General features: G+C 37.1%; 2 protein-coding genes across 5 annotated transcripts in view; one reads left to right on the top strand and one right to left on the bottom strand.

Annotated features, from left to right (window-relative positions):
* Window positions 1-1364: 1364 nt before the first annotated feature.
* LOC129923599 (SAFB-like transcription modulator) lies at window positions 1365-1835 on the bottom strand. Its single transcript, XM_056015237.1, has one exon. The coding sequence runs from the start codon at window positions 1833-1835 to the stop codon at window positions 1365-1367; it is 471 nt and encodes a 156-aa protein (XP_055871212.1).
* Window positions 1836-6398: 4563 nt separating this feature from the next.
* The window catches only part of LOC106077555 (galactoside alpha-(1,2)-fucosyltransferase 2-like), a 29175-nt gene continuing 18044 nt past the window's right edge, over window positions 6399-17529 (top strand). For 2 of the 4 annotated variants that reach the window (XM_056015060.1, XM_056015059.1), the window contains exon 1: window positions 6399-6636. In XM_056015060.1, the coding sequence (XP_055871035.1) occupies window positions 6596-6636 (41 nt within the window). In that variant the 5' untranslated portion in view covers window positions 6399-6595. Of the gene's footprint in view, window positions 6637-7270; window positions 7469-17529 lie in introns of all 4 variants that reach the window. The other 2 variants (XM_056015057.1, XM_056015056.1) reach the window with 2 other exon arrangements.

Below are 17529 nucleotides of genomic sequence, written 5' to 3'. Positions count from 1 at the left end.
TTCCCGACTTTTCATGTCCGTTCTCTAGCTTTCCCCAAATAATTTATTCGGACTGTGCAGGTAGACTTGTATCCTCCGTCAATAGTATTTTCATCATTCGATTGTTTCCTTTTTCACTTTCACCTAACAAAGGAATCTCCACATTTCCATACAACAAAGTTCCTCCGCTAATGTTAATGGAAAATCCAAATTTCTGTAGAAAATCTAGACCTAAAATGCAATCATCAGTTATGTTTGCAATCAAAAAATTCATGCACGAATGACTGACATCCGAGCTCAAATCCTAAGTCCGCCAGTTCTTTTATGGGCATCAGTTCTCCACTGGCTGTTTTCAGGGATAAAGGCTCACATTTGTAGTATAATTGCTGTTTGCGACATTTGGCCGAATGACTGAACTTGAAGCACCAGTGTCTATGAGAAACCGATACTTCCGAATTCCAATTTTTCCTTCTACCATAAGACTCCTACTCTGTCCCAGCACAGCTAGTGGAGTGACATTGACAGGGATCGCCGGTTTCTGCCCCTTGAAGCCGACGAATGTTAGTTTTCCTGATAGCCATTGGCCCCAGGCCATGCACCCATTTCTGATCTGTGCTGAGTCGCTTCTTGCTGATTAGGTGTTCTTCTACACATCCTTTGTATATGCCCAGATTCACCACAGTTCCAGCAACGGACCCTGGTCGCACGATGAGCTCCCTGTGACCGGCTTGGCTTATACTCTTCGAGAACCTGCGTCATCCGTCTGAGTACTTGTTAGATCTTCTTCCTGAACTTCCAGTCTCCGACCATGATGACTGTTGATGGATGCGTTCTTAGCGGATTCATAGGACAGAGCGTACACAAGGGCTTCGCTGGCCTTACGCTTGTCACTAACTCTAATAACCTTTTTTAGCTCTGGATCTCGAACGGCATCGATGAAAGCATCAGTGACGATTACTTCGAGGAACTCCTGTGCTGCTGTGGGTTATGCCAGATGGGCAAGTCGTTCAATGTCCGTCTTTAGCTCTTGTTGGGTTTCACTGACCAGCTGTTGTCTGGTCTTCAGCTGGACCCTATAAACTTCGTGTAAGTGCTCGTCCCCGTATCGAAGCTCCATAGCCTGGACGAGAGCAGAATATTCCTGCTGGTTTGGAATGGATTGGAGTACTTCGGAAGCCTTTCCTCTAAGGGCCAGTACTAGAGCGGTCGCTTTTTCCTCCTCGCTGCTCCATTTGTTGACCTTAGCAGCTGCCTCAAACTGTCTTCTGTAGACTGACCAGGAAACGGACCCATCTATCACAGGGGGTTTCATCTTTACAAGCCCATCGGGTAACATTGATCCTGTATTCATCTTTACACACCCTTCGGGTAACATTGATCCTGTATTACTCACCATTGAGCCCTTCTCTAACTTGAACTTTCAGTTTTTCTATGTCTTTTTCTACCATATCGACTCTCTGGTTCATCGTGACCTCCATCTTTGTTATTTTCTGGTTAACCGATACCAATTCAGTCCTGATCCCCGAATACAGTGTGTCTATTTTGTCCTGCATGGTTCTAATCCCTATATCAAGTGTATCCATCTTTTCCTGCATCTTACCTAGTAGTTCCATCTTTTCCTGCATCTTACCTAGGAGTTCCATCTTTTCCTGCATCTTACCTAGGAGTTCAGTTATATCTAGCCCTACTTCGAATTGATAACTGTCCGGGTCTTCTTCTTCCTCAATCAGGGCTTGCCGGAGACGAGCTGTAAGTGTCCCCTTGCTACCACCATGCTTTAGACCTCGATACCGAAGCTCTTGTTTTAGTTCTTTAATCAAGAGTTGGTCTAGTTGTTTCATAATAGGGGAAGCCATTACTAACTTACCTCCCGTTCGTTGAGTCGCCTATAATCCCACTTCTGACACCAATGTTACAACATTTAAAGGAGGCAACTCAACGAGGTATGGGAACAAAGACAATACAAAGTTTAATAAACATAGATCACTAAAACAAGAACCGTTCCAATCTTCTCGAACTTCTTCTTCCTCTCTCCCCGTTCATTTAGTCCATCCTCGTGCGCTGGTGCTCACCATAGAGTAACTACAGAACATGGTCATCACAGTTCATTACATCAATGGATCCAGAAGATCCTTGTTGGTACAGTGCGAGCTGTTATACTAACTATAACTACCGCATTACAAACCAAGAGATTTGAGACAGGGTTACTGCAGCGATTGGAATCCATGATGACCGGCTAACTAGCGTAAAAAATTCAGGCTTAAAATATATGGCCATATTACAAGATCTTCGAGGCTCGCAAACACCTTCCTTCAGGGAACAGTACCCGGAAAAAGAAGAAGAGGCAGACAGAGAAAGCGATATGAGGACAACATAAAAGAATGGACCGGCCTGCCATTGAAAGAGGTTCTAACTAAGGCAAAAGACAGAGAGTAATGGAGAAAGACGGTCGATGAGTCTTGCATGGTGCCTTAAAGTCCAATAAACTAACACTAAGAGAGAGTTAAAAGGTAAATATAAACTACCAACAATAACTGCGAACTGAAGTACAGCCGCTGAGGAGTATCACCAAAAAATTACTCCAAAGCATAGCCATAGGCCTGAACAATATGCTGGCCTAGTAGTACTCTTTCAACAGACAGAATATGATAAAAACGCATGACCTGGAAACTACTGCATAGTTCTTGCAAGATATAGGACTGGTTGTCTGAACCTTACAACTTCATAATAAGAAAGAGGAAGGTCAAATAAAAGTTTTGCATCAGACAAAAATTTGACCGTTGGGAGATACTGCACCTCTATTCCTTACACCAAAATATCCAGTTTGAAATATAACTACAACTATAACTAACGAAGAATTACTTGAGGTCAACAATTCTCTTAGATTTGGTAATTCTTGCCATTGAGCGTGATCTATGTAGGAAATATAATTTTATGTATGACTTCACTACACGCAAGTAAGTAATTCTGTGCGTAGTAAAGAATAAATAAAATGCAAAAACGAATTTATTTTCTAATACAGACTTTTCATTTATTATCCATATCCCTTCCCAAACGAAATCCGTTTCGCATAGAACCCCACAATGATTAGGTCCGGTCCTGCTAGTTAGTGACGGGTGAATACTGCTTGTTCTCCTCCACTTTTTTAGCCGCTAAATTTACGTGGGGTAACTCTAGTTCGACTTGCAGAAATAAACGAGTGATCTTTCCATTACTTCTTGGTGTTGTTATGACATGATTAGGAAGTAGTTAGGAATTAGTTATTTGTTTCGCCTTAATGCATTTAAAAAGCGACTACGGTAACATTAGCAACATTAACGTAGATACCCGTTTCTTCCTCCCACCCTTTACCCAACTGGTCCAGACAAGTGATGGGAGCATAGTGCACTAAGTAAGCTAAAACCATAAAAATGTGCTAAGCAAAAACAATTGATAAAAATATTTTTAATCGCACATATTTATTATTGTTAGTTCAGATCTATTACAAATGTAATTACAAGACTGATCCCAACTCATTGATACACTTAATATAAGCTTTGTTTTTTAATATTTTTTTCTTATTATTTATACTGTAGTTTTCCATTGTAGCCCAGAGTACTCCATGCAAGACGCTGTCGAATGCCTTCTTGAAATCAAACCCGCTTGTTCCGCTAATATAATTTTATCTGCTATCGCTTTTAAAATGATTAATATAGCTCTTAAACACATCTTAGCTAGTAGAGCTTATAAGGCTGTTGGTGCGGTACTTTAGACAAAGTTACTAGCTTTTCTCGGCAGGGTAATTGGGTCCAGGGCTTGACTAATTCTTTTTACTGCCAGATATTGTTGCAAATCTTTACAAATGCGTTTATCATGAGGCTTATGTGCGGATGACAGAGATGTTCTGGTAGCGACAAAAGAAGAATAAGCTGACTTGGTAATCCGCATGATATAGGCAAGATTTACGTAGCATATGGTATGGTATGAAAATCAATGCATAAGCCAACAGGGCTTTAAAATGTATACCAGTATTGGAGTTACAACTGAAAACTGTAAGTAGTTTTAGATACATCGGAGCTATTGTTTTAGACGAAGGAACCAAACCTGAACTACTGACCAGAATTGATTATTCCACAGAAGCATCTGCAAAACTCTTAACAATTTGGAAAGACAAATGCATAGCCCTCGACACCAAAATCAGACTGATGCACTGGTCATGTCTACATTCTTGTATACTTGCAAATCTTGGACGCAAACGGTAGAACTAGAGATGAGGATTCTATGAATGTGATTGAGATCCTCTAGAAGGATTCTAGATATTACCTACATAAACTGTATCGCAAACGATTAACCCCGGGGTCACGCCTACTAAGATATTCATCCTCCTGGTGTCTACAACACTCTTTTTCTCATAGTAGGAACATTTCATGTCAAATAAGGTTGTATTGAACAGCTGTGAGACGAGCTATTACGCATGTCAAATTAAGTCTCACCGGCCAATATTAGTATGTGTTAGACATCTATGCATACATACTAGTGTAATGTGACCACGTGACTGACGTAAAATCAACTTTTAATTACGTAAGACGTCTTCTTGCGGACTGTTTTTTTTTAATACACAAACGTCGCTGGTGAAATGTTGTACCGTAAAAACAATTTGACCGTCAGGGCATGAGGAAGTCGCCGGTGAAATGTTGTACCGTAAAAACAATTTGACCATCAGGGCATGAGGAAGTCGCCGGTGAAATGTTGTACCGTAAAAACAATTTGACCGTCATGGCATGAGGAAGTCGCCGGTGAAATGTTGTACCGTAAAAACGATTTGACCGTCAGGGCATGAGGAAGTCGCCGGTGAAATGTTGTACCGTAAAAACAATTGACCGTCATGGCATAAGAAAGTCGCCGGTGAAATGTTGTACCGTAAAAACAAATTGACCGTCAGGGCATGAGGAAGTCGCCGGTGAAATGTTGTACCGTAAAAACAAATTGACCGTCAGGGCATGAGGAAGTCGAAAAGAATAGCGTTTGGAAAATATCTTTTTTGAGTCTATATGTTGCAGATATCTTTTTCAAAACGTTTTTGAGTCTATATGTTGCAGATATCTTTTTCAAAACATTTTTGAGTCTATATGTTGCAGATATCTTTTTCAAAACGTTTTTGAGTCTATATGTTGCAGATATCTTTTTCAAAACGTTTTTGAGTCTATATGTTGCAGATATCTTTTTCAAAACATTTTTGAGTCTATATGTTGCAGATATCTTTTTCAAAACATTTTTGAATCTATATGTTGCAGATATCTTTTTCAAAACATTTTTGAGTCTATATGTTGCAGATATCTTTTTCAAAACATTTTTGAGTCTATATGTTGCAGATATCTTTTTCAAAACATTTTTGAGTCTATATGTTGCAGATATCTTTTTCAAAACATTTTTGAGTCTATATGTTGCAGATATCTTTTTCAAAACATTTTTGAGTCTATATGTTGCAGATATCTTTTTCAAAACATTTTTGAGTCTATATGTTGCAGATATCTTTTTCAAAACATTTTTGAGTCTATATGTTGCAGATATCTTTTTCAAAACATTTTTGAATCTATATGTTGCAGATATCTTTTTCAAAACATTTTTGAGTCTATATGTTGCAGATATCTTTTTCAAAACATTTTTGAGTCTATATGTTGCAGATATCTTTTTCAAAACATTTTTGAGTCTATATGTTGCAGATATCTTTTTCAAAACATTTTTGAGTCTATATGTTGCAGATATCTTTTTCAAAACATTTTTGAGTCTATATGTTGCAGATATCTTTTTCAAAACGTTTTTGAGTCTATATGTTGCAGATATCTTTTTCAAAACGTTTTTGAGTCTATATGTTGCAGATATCTTTTTCAAAACATTTTTGAGTCTATATGTTGCAGATATCTTTTTCAAAACATTTTTGAGTCTATATGTTGCAGATATCTTTTTCAAAACATTTTTGAGTCTATATGTTGCAGATATCTTTTTCAAAACATTTTTGAGTCTATATGTTGCAGATATCTTTTTCAAAACATTTTTGAGTCTATATGTTGCAAATATCTTTTTCAAAACATTTTTGAGTCTATATGTTGCAGATGGCGTTTTCAAAACAGTCAATAATGCGCTACTTAGATGAAATACCTCTTAAAGTATTTTAAATTTTGAAATAGTGTATTTTACTTAGCTAGTATTCAGTCCTGGATTTAGAGCTATAAGGAAATCATTTTTTCGTCCATTGAAAACTAGTTTGAACTGCATCGCGGCGCCCTCTACGCCGAGGACGTCTAGAGGGGGGTGTTCCCCAGTTGGAGAAGTGCTGCGTTAGAAAATTGACTAAGACCATTCCCAAACAAAGAGAACGTAGTAAGCCAATCTCTTTGTTACACTTTGACTCTCTAGAGAATAAAGAGACATTCGATGAGGTGACATGGAGCAAAGGAGACAATCACTGGTAAGCCTTTTACTGTAGACTGGCTAACATAGTGTTTGGTTCTTTGAACTAACTCGTGATTGTGGAGGATTACAACGGCAGTTTCCCATTGTAGTAAAACAAATTATGCAGGTCACAGATGGGACTGTGTAGCCACGTGAAGTAGTCTCGTTTTAAAAACTAAATGGAATGGCAGTACACTTGAAATCTTCAAACCCTAACACTGTCAGGTAATCAAAATAAAACTTTATGTCATTTTTGTTTCTGATTTAGAATTTGAAACTAGTTGTATTTCTCATCTTGATATCTTCCTTTACATGCCGTGTTAAAAAGTGTCCATTATAAGATGGTACAAAAGCTGAAAATGTATTAGCCCAGTGTTAATCAACTCCTAGCTTATCATTTTAAAACTGTCGTGTAAACGTCCAGAACTGTCTCATACTTTCATAATCTCAAAATGCATTTCTCTTCTAGCTTCTACAGTTGAAAATCATTTTATTAAGTGACACCAAAACATATTTATATATTTATAAAACAATATCTACATACTTAAAACTTGCAATGTTTGTTCTCGATGGGTGAAAACAGAAGTCAAATGTAATTAAAGTCCGTAATATTTATATAAACAAATATCGCAAGTCTTAGGTATGTAGATATTGTTTTTATCAACAGAAAAGTTTTTCACCAAAAAATTCTTTTTTTTTTAATACTTGCTAAAGATTTATCCACAATGTGTTATGTGTGTTCAATTGATGTTTAAATCTAGTAGGACGTATTGTAGCTATGAAAGACACAATGGATGTAACATGTTTTAAAATCATTGAAAGCATGAACAGATCTCTTTGTCTTGTATCCAACAACTAGATTGGTTATCTTCACTTCAACACACTTATCCAGCACAAAGAGCGCAGGCCTATAAAAGTGTTTCTCAAAGTTTGATTTGCTGCGCCGCACCCCTAAACCTTACCCCAAGAATTACATTTCCTCCCCTAACCTACACACACTTTTGGAAGCAAGGGGATCTGCTGATTTGTGTACACTTGTGTTTGAAAAAATCAAAAGGTTTGTCTTTTAGTTCATTATGATGCGTTACATTAGGACGCTTTAGTTTAGAAGTCTTCAAACTTTTGTTCGATAACACATTCAAACAAATAACACATTGCAGCTGATCACCTATCTTATCTTATCTTATAAAATACACTAAAGAAGCTTTGTAAACAGAAGGAAAACCTATATAGAAAATTTAAAGAAATTAATGCAGAAAGAGTTTACAAAAGTATATAAAAATTAAACACTTAACCCAAAAAGTAAGCAGACAGCTGCAGAGTGAATACATAAACAATGTAATATCTAAAGATAACAACAAAAACCTATGGTCATACATTAAGTCTAAGAAAATGGAAACAACAGGCGTAGCGCCATTAAAAGATGAACATAACATAATACATAATGATAATGAAACTAAAGCAAACATCCTAAACAAATACTTTGCATCAGCATTCTCAGCCCCAGGAGACAAAGACATATTACTGAATTTGAACCAAGTAGACAACATAGAAGATATAGTAGTACAAGAAAATGGAATTAATAAACTATTAGCCAACACCAAACCAAATAAAGCTTCTGGACCTGATGGTATTCCAGCTAGATTACTCAAAGAACTAAGTAATGAGCTAGCCCCAGTGTTCAAAATACTCTTTCAGGCTTCACTTAACCAGGGCAGAGTACCAAAAGAACTGGAAAGAAGCTAATGTCACCCCCCTATTTAAAAAAGGAGAAAAATCTGACCCAGGAAACTACAGACCAGTATCACTTACCAGCATCACATGTAAAATCCTAGAACACATAATATGTAGCAACATCATAAACCACTTAGACAAACATAATGTCCTCACACCATACCAACATGGCTTTAGGAAATATAGATCATGTGAAACACAACTAATAGGACTAATTGATGATTTTTCAAAAGGTTTAGATAATAGTGAACAAATAGATGCTATCTTACTAGATTTTTCTAAGGCTTTTGACAAAGTTCACCACCATAGTTTGCTTAAAAAATTAAAATATTTCGGCATTAATGGTCCACTGCATCAGTGGATTAAAGACTTTCTGATAGGGAGAGAACAAACTGTAATAATAAATGGCTCTAAATCAACACCGATAACAGTAAACTCAGGTGTACCTCAAGGAACAGTCTTGGGTCCACTACTATTTTTAATTTACATAAATGATTTACCAAATTGCATTACTTCAGGAACAAAAGTCAGATTATTTGAAGACGATTGCATAATATATAGAACAATAAAAACAACACAAGACACAGATATTTTACAAAGAGAATTAGATGAATTACAGAAATAGGAATCAAATTGGAGCATGTCTTTCCACCCAGAAAAATGTCAGTTGTTAAGAGTAACAAAAAAACTAAAACAAATTAATTCCAGTTATCTTATTCATGGCAAACCAGTAACACAGACTAAAAACGCAAAATACCTAGGTGTTATAATAAATGAAAAACTGTCATGGAATCCACATATTGATGAAACTACAAAAAAATCAAACAAAGCATTAGGATTTATTAAAAGAAATTTCTATAAATCAAATAAGAACATAAAACTAAAATGTTACTTAACCTTGGTTAGGCCAATAATAGAATATGCATCCTCTGTTTGGGATCTCTCAACTCAAGAAAACATTAAGAAACTAGAACAGACACAAAATAGAGCAGTGCGATTCATAACAAACGAATATTCACATTTGACTAGAGTAACACCTTTAGTAAAATCACTAAATTTAGAAAGCCTTCAGGACAGAAGGCTCAAAAGTAAAGTAGCAATCATACATAAAAACACTGAACCATAATCTTCAAATACAAAAACAAAATTTAATAAAATACTCTGAAAGACACAAAGATAAAGGCACATTCCTCGTCCCATATGCTAGGACAAATTTGTACAAACACTCCTTCTTTCCTAGTGCTATTAGAGCATGGAATGGGTTGCCTGAGCTAGCCAGGAAAACCAGTGACTTGGCAGAATTTAAGTCATTGGTTAATATGCATGACGCGTAGGACGTAATCATCTTCTTTTTTGAATTAACGTCTGTATTATATAAGATAAGATAAGATAAGATAAGACGTTACTTCAGAAAAGAAGATGATTACGTCCTACGCGTCATTTAACCAATTACTTTACGTAATCGGTTTTTCTGGCTGGCTCAGTCAACCCATTCCATGCTCTATTAGCCCAAGGGAAGAACAAGCATTTGTACACATTTGTCCAAGCATATAGAACAAGAAACGTGTTTTTATCTTTATGTCTTTCTGAATATTTTATTAGATGAATATTAGTTTGTTATAAATATCACTGCTCTATTTGTGTCTGTTCCAGTTTCTTAATGTTTTCCTGAGTTGAGGGGTCCAAAAAACAGAGGGCTGTTGCCTTTGAGTGTTCTCAAGTTCAAGTATAAACTAGTCAGAAGCATATGGAGGTAGTGTTGCCTTTGAGTGTTCTCAAGTTCAAGTATAAACTAGTCAGAAGCATATGGAGGTAGTGTTGCCTTTGAGTGTTCTCAAGTTCAAGTATAAACTAGTCAGAAGCATATGGAGGTAGTGTTGCCTTTGAGTGTTCTCAAGTTCAAGTATAAACTAGTCAGAAGCATATGGAGGTAGTGTTGCCTTTGAGTGTTCTCAAGTTCAAGTATAAACTAGTCAGAAGCCTATGGAGGTAGTGTTGCCTTACGTGGTTCAGCCTCTCGTGTGCCAGCTGTGTCTCTATTTCCAATTCACTCTTGTTCTCCTTACCATTCAAATATTGGGCTAGATGGACGTGACAAAAACAATTTAATAAACAGGAATTACCACTGCATAACATAAATTGCAATGTCTTCGATTCCGAAGATTACCGCTGAGTGCAGTGTTCCACATGACTACGCAAACCCAGCTGCGACCTGCATATTGTAATAAATCTGGTCTTGGCACAGATGGGGGTAGTGGTGTGTGTGTAGTCAGCCGACGCAAATAGCCCCAGGCCAGCGATAGACGAGTATCAACATGACGGTTCGTCTGAGGTGTCACAGTCAAGATGGTTCAGATTGGATTGGCCTCAGTCCTAGAACTACTTTGGTTCATCTCGCACACTTCCTCTTGTGGCTGTGGAGCCCTAGTTTGGAGAGGTACTCCAGTCCACAAATATCGCAGGTTAAGTTGGCTTTTGCTTCGGTGGTAGAGGAGCTGGCCATTTTTCGCATTGTCCGTTTTTCTTCCAGGGCTGAGGCCCATGTTATTTCGCTATCCATAGCTTTCTTGGTCACTGTCTCTCTCCATCTGATGCGGTTTAGAGCTATGTATTCCCAATGGTCAGTATTCTTTTTCTTCTTCTTCGTTCTCATTGTTATGTTGGAGTGTTCAGATGAGTAGACCAATACATGAGATGAACTGCCCAGTGGTTTCCAAATCAGGGAGCTCTCCATATAGTTTCCTTTCTATTGGGGTGATTTGGGGCCAATGTCTTATACGGGCCTCTTGGTATAGAGAGCAGTTTTGGAGGACGTGGTCTGCATTCTCTGGTGATACTCCACATGGGCAGATTTCACTGGTTCCAATTTTGAGCTTCCGGCACATGTGTTAATGGTCAGTATTGATGTTCACTAATTTGAGGTCCAGTTTTAATACATCTATGTAACGGAGGTGGGGGCGACCAGTTTTTCTTGAGCCAGTCGCGAGTTGTCCATAGAGGATGACTTTCGGGATGCGTTTGTCCTCCATCCGGCGAACATGTCAAACCAGCGCAAGCGGCGTTGTCTGGGGGCTGTAAAGATGCTGGGAATACCTGTTTGTGCAAGGATCTCTGTATTGCACACTTTTTCTTTCCAAGTGCCCATCATTACCTATAAAATGCTTCCAATGGCATGCGTCTCAAACAGCCTCTGACAACCAGTCCAACTCCTGGCCTTCAAGAAGGTTTAGAACACGGTCGACTACAGCATAGTTCAGAGGTGTGGTTCTGTACGGAGCATTACGACGGTTCAGTGCGGAGTACTGTCAAGTACAGTCAAGACGACTGGCGTCTTGATCTTGGTCTGCGATCGAGTCCGACACATCGAGCCCAGTGTGTGAAGTCAGTCCTGAACTATTGAAGCCAGTGCAAGCCCGGAACGAGACGGAGAGGCCAGTGCAAGAGTTGATACGTCGGTACGGTTCATACGGAGAGATATCTGTACAGCCTGTGTTACGTGTTGCCAATTGTTTAGTATTGGCTGTCATTTATTGGACATTTAACTGATACGTTACTTTGGAGCCCTGAGTTGTCAATTTCTTTAAGTTGGTGGTGTAAGGTGCAGTTTGCAGAGAGCCTGGATAGCGAGATTCGTTACAATATTTTTCCGCAACTCGCGTAGACAAAACCGTTGTCCACCGGCGGTCTATTTAATTTTTTCCGTCTTTTGCGCCTGTCTTCAATGTAAAATGTAATAGTTAAATCATAAAATGTGCAAGATTAAAAACCAGATTGATGTCAGTGTGTCAGTGTGTCCTGGAGTGTCGTCGCTTGGAAACTTTAAAACGAGGCTTCACCTACTTCTTTGAGTAAGGCAAAGAAATTAAAAGATTCACTTCATTTGCTTAAAAAGCAGAAATGTTGAAAGAAAGATTGGTTTTAAAATGTAATTAAGTTTGAATTCATGAGCAAAATATAATTCTATCACAAGACTGTTAACAAGCTTTAATTTTTTTATTGTTAAATATATTTGGCCAAGCTACGTCAAAAATTACGTTGATGTAGATTAGTTCGTAATAAAAATATTAAACAGTAGTGACAGCGATTTGATTATTATTGAAATGGACATCATTCACCGAAACGTACTGTCACGTGACAACCATCAACGATTCACTTGTGTGTATAGATTAGTGCTGGAAAGATGGGGAAGCAATGCGTTGCATTAGACTGTATTAATGACGAACATAAAAGCAAAATCGGCCCCCGAAGTGGTCCACCCAGGCAGGCTTCAATATTTTCAGAAAGAACATCCAAATGAAATTATATCAAAGACAAATGAGAGATAAGAATGGAGAAAGAAGGTTGACAGATCTTGTGTAGTGCCCCAATGGTACTGCAGATCAAGGGATAGGTGCAAGTGAAGGGATAGGTGCAAGTGAATGCAAAGTTAGATGTGAACCTGGCCTAATTAGTTCCCCTTTCAGACCTTGTGGTCTATAGGGCAGATGATGTAAAGTTCATCTGTTTTTGTGGCCTACGGTTAACGAGGATGTCATGTAGCCAGCACAACGACCAACCGCCTTTACTTTTCCCCAATAATGTTAGGTACTCATTAGAGCTGGGTAGACTCAGAGGCGCCCAAGGATTCCGAAGTTGAAAAATCCCAGTCTTCGAACCTGGGACCCTCGGTTCGGAAGCTAAGCGCTTTACCGAGCCTCTCCTGGTTTTCACCTAAGACCTAATGTAATTGTTTTGAAAATGCTACATTTTTTATTTGACTTCTCATGTGCATCACAGAAAAAAAAATTAAAAAAATGAAGTTTATAAGATTACTATTTGTTTTAAATTAGGTCTAACTTATAATGCATACTAATTAGCTTTTTCTCTTTAAAAAACTGCTTGCATAACTGATTTTAAAAATTAGATTTTTCGCTTTCAGGAAAAAAAAAAGTAGCCGTTGCATCAGAACTTTGAATGGTCTAAAACAGTGATGCCCAAAATACGGCCCGCGGGCCTCATCCGGCCCGCGACGGGGTTCCGTCCGGCCCTCCGAACCGTAAGCACAAAGTGACAGTGTAGAAATTCCCCTCCCTCCAAAAAAAAAAAAAAGATTGAAAAATGTATCTTTACCTACTTTGGGCCTTCACTTTTTCTCTGATGGATTATTACCACGATATTTAATATGTGTACGCTTATGAAAAGGGAGAGCCGAAGAAACTTCAAGTAGACTCTGATTTTAGGATCTACTAGGGAAAGTGAATGGATCTTTACTTTTTGGGGGAAACATGATAAAAATCCAAGATATATGATTTGTAACGAAAGTGTAGCTGTTTTTTTTTTCTTTAAAAAACAACAACAACAACATATAGACGGCATTAGAAAACAAATATGACGCCATTCTTGCCTTGAGCTGTGAATAAATATTGTTAAACTATGGCTAGAGATAGGAGGATCGATGGGAATATTTACCAAAAAGAGACCAAAAAATGAGTCGGTGGGAAAGGTAACTACCATGACATTCCTATTTGAAGTGGAGACGTGAAGCCATTTTCCAACGCGTAAAAACAAAGATAAACTTCAAATATCCCATTCATTAATGAAAGTACTAGAGCCGGGTTTCCAATAAAATTGTTTCATGTCAATGTCATTTCGGTCATGTGGCCTGCGACACGAGTGTCGGAAATTAAAATGGCCCGCTGGTCGAATCAGGTTGGGCATCACTGGTCTATTAGATCTACGGAGTGTGCACTTGCAGTGAAGTTTTTTCGTTTCAGTTTTACAACCCATTTCTTCACATAGCTTTGGATTGGTCACAGGAAAACGATGAAAACTTATTTTTTTTCTCTATCTTCATTAGCCGCCTCCGAAAGGGGAAAAGACGCTATTAGTTTTGTGCGAAATGTCTGTCCGTCTGTCCCGTTTAGATCTCATAAACTAGAAAAGATATTGAAAATTCGACATCACAATATTTTAGACCATTCAAAGTTCTGATGCAACAGCTACTTTTTTTTTTCTGAAAGCGAAAAATCTCATTTTTAAAATTAGTTATGCAAGCAGTTTTTTAAAGAGAAAAAGCTAATTAGTATGCATTATAAGTTAGACCTAATTTAGAACGAATAGTAATCTTATAAATTCCATTTTCTTGAACAAATTTTTAATTTGTGACTATATTAAGAATTCGAATAAAAAATTAAGCATTTTCAAAACAATTACATTGTGTATAGAACAGGAGAGGCTCAGTAAAGCACTTAGCTATGGGTCGTTGTGCTGGCTACATGACACCCACGTTAACCGTATTAGCGGCCCTCGAAAGGGGAAAAAACGCTTCGTCCGTCCCGTTTAGATCTCGTAAACTAGAAAAGATATTGAAAATCCGACATCACAATATTTTAGACCAGTGATGCCCAACCTTATACGGCCTGCGGGCCATTTTAATTTCCGACACTCGTGTCGCGGGCCACATTAACGAAAGATAAAAATATGAAATATAGACTAAACCATTTTAAATAGTTTTATCACTATTCCGTGTATGCTGTAGATCTATCTACACCCATAAGTCAATTATGTAACAAGGATTTCAGGTGTCTTGTAACTGAAAAAGTTTTTCCACTTAATGGACCTCATTCACCAATCGTAAGCAAACAACATTTAGCCTTGTGATTCTATATATCTTCTATACAAATTATGTAATCCATAGTGGCTGTCACGAGATACGTATTTTTTATTGTTTGATCAATATTATGACGTGGCTAAATGTGTTTCTTTACGATTGGTGAATGAGGTCCATTAAGTGCGTGTAAATATTGTGATCATACCCAGCAATTGTTTTCTAAAATTTTCAAAGTTTATGTATACAACACGGCGTAGAAATCGTTTGTGTGTAGGCCTATTGCTCGAAATTTCTCAAGCATGGAAGTCTGGCTTTTGTAAGTCAATCAGTTCCAGTTGGTGTCACTCCTCAGCGGAAATAGAAATGATTTTGAAATCTATGCTGCTCTGTCATTTAGTTTTGAATGGAGATTTTCACCAACATCGTCCATTCATTTTGCAATTGTTATGCCAGAAAGGCGGCACAGCTTCAAATGCATTTTTTTTCAAGACGATTTAATTCAATCACTGAAAGCATTTTTTTGTGCTTCATTTCTCATCTTAAAATGTGAGCAGCTCTGTAGCCTCCATTACAGCCGACACATTTCTTGACTTCTTGGTAAATATTTTCTTCAATCGCTCAACTCTAGACGTAACTCAGCTATCTTTTCTTAGCGGCTCATATTTTTGTAATGGTTTGATTTAGAATGCTTTTTAAGCTCCTTAAAAACATTTCTTTACAGATCAAACATATTGACTTATTATGTTCCACAAAAAATAGATAAAGATCTGTCCACTTTTCCTGGAAATTTCAACATCCAATTTTCGTTTCTTGGACAATACCATTTCAATAACGTACAAATGTTTCATGGAACAGCACCAATCATGTTGGAGTCAGAAGATCACGCAAAAAATGATGCGCTGTGTTACACATATTAGATGTCAAGAACATAGCTAGCTCAAAACATCCGCAGATTTCTCCAAGACTCTAACAACTGTTAACTCTTGTCGCCAAAAAACAGCAACTTGTGTTCTTATAGAAAAAAAAGACGTGAATATTACATGACAATACATTAGAATGAGATCCATCAAAGAAAAAAGTGAGAGCCCTAACTTAGAGAGAATACATTGTTCAACCTTTTACATTTTTTTAAAATTTCCTACATTTTGTGCCGATGTTTTGGCGGACCGGTCGGAACCACGTCGCGGGCCGAATCTGGCCCGCCGGCCGTAGTTTGGGCATCACTGTTCTAGACCTTTTAATAAATATAACTTAATCAAATCTTCTTCTAGCCAGCTTTATTGCTGCATTGCCCAAGAATTGAAAATATTGTTACTTGGCCTTATCAGTATAATTTTTACTCATGACTTGATTTTGCATTTTTGACTTATGAATTTTAGCAACATTTAAATTTAAAATTGGTGTGTTTATAATGTATTAATATAAGCTTTTTTTTTTATTATGTACTTCTATACATCAGTGCCCAAAAATATTAAATATTACTTTGCCTTATAAATATAATTTTCCTCTCACAATATGTTCCTTTGGTTTATTACTTATCAATTTTTTAAATGGCAACTTCAACTGTACAATTGGTGTGTATATTTTATGAATATTATAAGCTGGTTTATTTCGTGTTTAAAGTGTGTCTATGTAAATACTATCAGCTTGCAACCCCCTGCACACTGACACTCTCCTTCAATGACCAGAAAGAATAAATATATTTTTGAAAAAAAAATACATATATTGAATATATTAATGCATTAAATGTTTTAAAATAAATAGGTGTGCATAGACTACTTTTATAAAACCCCCACTCACAGGTTGTAGATTATGCCCACTTCACAAATTTTCTTGCACTGCCTCTAATTATATGATTTCTAATTTAAAAATTAAATCTATAATGTAGATAAAATGTAGACATCTAGATTTATCAGTTTAGAATAATTACTGGAATAATTAATTAGTAGGCTACCATGTGAATACATTTCTTTATAAAATAAGCCAAATTTTCCGCTAAATACTCATAGTGTGCGAATTTAAGTGAGATCTAGTTTTTTTTTACTAGTTTAGATTTTAGATCTAGAATCTAGATCTAAATCTAGATGTTCTAAGTTTGATCTATCAACTTAAGTTAATATTGTGAGTCTAAGTCAGTCTAGAGTACGAGAGTCTACAGCAAGATCTATATTTATATTAGATCTAGAAGCTAGATCTAAAAAAAAAAAAGATCTAGATAGAGCTAAGTAGATCTAGATATCTAGAAATCTAGATCTGGTTACTAAATTCTAGAATATCTATCTAGTATCTAGACTAGTCTAGATCTAAAGGTTTAAGTAGATCTAGATGATAGATCTAGTCATAGTGGTAATCTAGTAGCCTAACTAATAAGTAAAAGTCTAAGTAAGTAGATTGACTAATCTAGATCATAGATCAATAGTCATAGATTCTATGGTACTTTAAAAGTAGCTTACCTTTCCATTGTAACTAATCACTCCAGTAACATTGTACACAGAACGTTTCTTCATCTCGGCTTTGACTCGAGCCTGAACGTAGTGACCTGCGGACCACAGTTTGAAAACCACTTGCCTAGGGTACTAGAAGATGACTTCACTTATAAGTTTGAATCATTCATTTCAAGCTAAAATTCCATACATAGAAATAGAGTGTCGAGCTAAGAACGAGTGAGTCTTGCGTTCAATTGTAACATTGCTCACTTTAAGCGCCCTTGAAAGCAGAATGACTACTATTAATTTTGTATAGTATGTCTGTCCGTCCGTCCGTCCGATAATCATTAAAACCATTAGTTTGGTCAG

Source organism: Biomphalaria glabrata, chromosome 17 (assembly GCF_947242115.1).
Source record: "Biomphalaria glabrata chromosome 17, xgBioGlab47.1, whole genome shotgun sequence".
Classification (NCBI taxonomy): domain Eukaryota; kingdom Metazoa; phylum Mollusca; class Gastropoda; family Planorbidae; genus Biomphalaria; species Biomphalaria glabrata.
Note: the sequence above shows the minus strand (reverse complement) of the source record. Positions and strands in the feature narration are given on the sequence as shown.